Below are 3393 nucleotides of genomic sequence, written 5' to 3'. Positions count from 1 at the left end.
TCCTAAGAACCAATCAGGAGACAGGAAAGACATAATTTGAAATTGTGGGAAGTCCCCAGTCTAGCTATGCTAACTAGCAGTCCTTCGGCTGCCCCCAGTAGGCTGTTCTTCTGATCTTCTTCAAGTAGGTGCACTATAGACCTTGTATATTCCAACACCCCTTCTCAAGGTCTATTGTGCAAGTCCACAAGATTCATTTGACTTCGCAGAATCTCAACTATGTAAAACAACGTTTGAGTTTAACAACTGTACGTTTAAACAACTGTACATTTGTATTCTACCCTCCATCCTGGAGGTGCTTCTGTGAATGTCCATTTCTGATTCTTGACTGGAGATTTAATTCCTTCTTCTGTGGCATTTCTCTGTCTTTCTGCCTGATTAGCAGGCATTCACTTTATGTCTTCCCATGTGGAAGATTCCATTGCGGTCTATTTTCGTCAGGTAGGAGAGGTTTATTGGGGGTACTCCCTTGTTGGATCTAGCTGATTATCTGACCTTTGATTCCTCATCCCCTTCTGGTTTCTGGGGCTTTTCCAGTGTGTCATCTATAGGTTCCAAGGTGGCTGATTGCATTGCTTCTGGCTGATGCAATTTGTTTTCTTCCATCGGTTTGAATTCTATAGTGTCCATTTTTCTATAGTTTTACAGTTTTTTCCTTTTTGTCTGTGTAGACTACATCGCTCCTACCACAGTTCATACAGCGTACTCTTGGCACCTTTTGTGCGCAGCCTGTTTTGTAGATAAGTGGCTGTGATGGTGGCTTCTTCCCAGTATTCTTCTGGTAGATACCCTTCTAGTAACATGCATGTGCACATTTCTGTCAGGGAGTGGTTTTTCCTTTCAGCTATGCCATTTTGTTCTGGTGTGTATGGGACAGTGAGTTGATGTTCAATACCTTGTTCAGTTAAATACCTTTTCATGTCATATCCCATGCATTCTCTGTTGCCAGTTCAGATTGCCAGTGGTTTCCTCTGGAACCTATTGCTAACCACTACAACATATGCCTTGAGTTTTTCAAATACTTCACTCTTCTCCCTGATCAAGTAGGTAACTATGTACTTAGAGAAATTGTCAATGAAAGTGAAAATACATTTGTTCCCACTAGGGGTCTCTGTTTTCATTGGACCACAAACATCACTATGAATGAGCTCTATGGGGAGCCTTGTTTGGTTTGGTTCATGATTGTTACTGACACTTGATCTTGTCCCCTTTGCTTAGATGCAATGCATGCAATTCCTTTCAGTTGTACATATATTTATCTGTATGCCTTTGGCCAAATTCTGGTTCACCATCTTGTTTAATAATATATCTTTCCTCCAAAGAGGTCACCATTCCTCTTTTTCCAAGAACTCTTACTGAAAGCAAGTTATTTGCTAGTTGTGGAACATACAAACAATTCTCGATAAGGATTTCTCCTTCCTGATCAAGACTTGGAATCCAAGTTTTACGAGGAAAGGCTGAAAGAGTTAGGTATGTTGAGCCTGGAAAAGAGAAGGCTTAGAGGGGATATGATTGCAGTCTTCAAGTATTTGAAGGGCTGTCATGTAGAAGATGGAGCAGATCTATTCTCTCTTGCTCCAGATTGCAAGACTAGATCTAATGGGTGGAAATTACAGGGGAGTCGTTAACGGCTAAATATCAGGAGAAACTTCCAAACTGTAAGAGTGGTTGAGCAGTGGAACAGTCTGCCTCGGGAGGTGGTGGATGCTCCTTCGCTGGACGTTTTCAAGTGGAGGCTGGATGACCATCTTTCGGGTATGTTGTAGGTATATAGGGCTATCTTTCAGCTATGCTCCTGCAGAGTGCGGGGGTTGGACTAGATGACCTGCAAGATCCCTTCCAACTCTAACATTCTATGATTCTCTGACCTGTCTGTCTGGGAGTCTGCATTTTATAGTCCCCGATCCTACCCCTTCTGCCACAACAGATCTCCCATCAGCTACACTTAGTATCTCTCTTTTTTCTTCATGTGAGTTTTAAAAATTCTTTGTGTACACTCATGTGCATTGAGCATGCACTATCTAAGAGCCATATATGACTTTTGGTTGCATCTTTAGTTACTTCTTCAGGGATGGCTATTTCAAATGCTTCCCTTTTATTTATCTTGGGAGGACACTCTTCTTTTTAAAAACATTGCAGTGCTTTTTAATATGCCCCTGTTTTCCACATGAATAGCAAGTTACTTTGTTTTTATTATTTTCGTATAGAGCTACTTGGTCAGCATTCTGCTCAGCCTTTCTGCTGAGCTCCTCAAACTGTTTATGTTTGAGTGTTTGCTCCAGTTTATTTATGGCATTTGACAGACAGAGATTTCCTTTTGACTCTATTTGACATACAACATTTTCATAAGTCTTGGGTAGACTAACTAAAATCAAAACAACCAAATCCTGTTCTGCAACATCTTTGCCAGAACTTCTTAACTCTTGACTCAGAGCAAGAATTTGATCTAAGTGCCCTTGCAAATTACCCAGTTCAGGCATCCTTCAGGCTTCTTTTGGATATAGAGCTGGCTCTTTAGAAAGGATTCATTCCAGATTGCCTTTGCAGTTTGCATTTGAATGACTCACAAAACATCTCTTTTGGACAAACCTTTTATTAATGCACCTATTGCCTTCTCATTGTGCATGTCCCAGGACTTCTGATTTTCTGGGGAATCATCTCCTGACTGAGATTCATTGATGACATACCAGAGTCCCATTTCAAGTAAGCGTTTTTTCATTCTCTCCTTCCAGATGAGAAAATTGTTGTCAGTCAACCTATCTAGTAGGTAGTTGTGCTGAGCCATGCAGAAAGCAGCTGTTTTGCAGTTTCTTCTTTTTGTCTACCGAGCTACATAAACTTTCCCTTTTTTCACAGTGGTCTTCACACTGGGACCAGAATGTTGTTGGCAGAGTTTAAACATGCAGAGGAAAGAAGCACCAATTCTTTAAAGAAAATAACTCAGGCCCCGGTCACACGGGCCGGATAACACCAGGGGGGAGGCATGGTTATTTGTGGCACTGCAATTTAATGCACCATAACGCAATCCCATGTGTCAGCGGTATGCCACGGTACCTTCCCTCCATGTCAACGAGGGGCTGGAGGAAAAAGTGGTGCGCCGGCTTGATCACACCGACGCATTCCAGAGGCAGCCCATGGCAAGCCGGTTGCTACTACCTTCAACCAGGTATTTTTTAACTCCGCATTTTCGGCAGTATGCCACAGGTTGGCCACGGGTGCGCTCCACTTGCCAGATGTTGCAATGTGATCGTGCCCGGAAACTCCGCCATTCGATCATGGCTCTCCCATGGCAAATTTGCCATGTGAATAGGGCCTCAGTTTATTAAAGAAGAAATAAGCTTTGATAAAACAGAGGAGAGGGAGAGGCAGGAAAGAAAGGGGAGGGCTCAGTTG

At 42.6% G+C, this 3393-nt stretch overlaps 1 protein-coding gene across 1 annotated transcript in view; it reads right to left on the bottom strand.

Annotated features, from left to right (window-relative positions):
- ARHGAP15 (Rho GTPase activating protein 15) overlaps nucleotides 1-630 on the bottom strand; it is a 393578-nt gene extending 392948 nt beyond the window's left edge. The window contains 1 exon segment of the mRNA XM_015424487.1: nucleotides 496-630. Coding sequence (XP_015279973.1) covers nucleotides 496-630 — 135 coding nt within the window.
- Between the last annotated feature and the right edge of the window lie 2763 nt (nucleotides 631-3393).

The sequence above is a fragment of the Gekko japonicus genome, unplaced genomic scaffold (assembly GCF_001447785.1).
Source record: "Gekko japonicus isolate JY-2015 unplaced genomic scaffold, Gekko_japonicus_V1.1 scaffold124, whole genome shotgun sequence".
Taxonomy (NCBI): domain Eukaryota; kingdom Metazoa; phylum Chordata; class Lepidosauria; order Squamata; family Gekkonidae; genus Gekko; species Gekko japonicus.
This window is presented reverse-complemented; position numbering and strand designations above follow the sequence as displayed.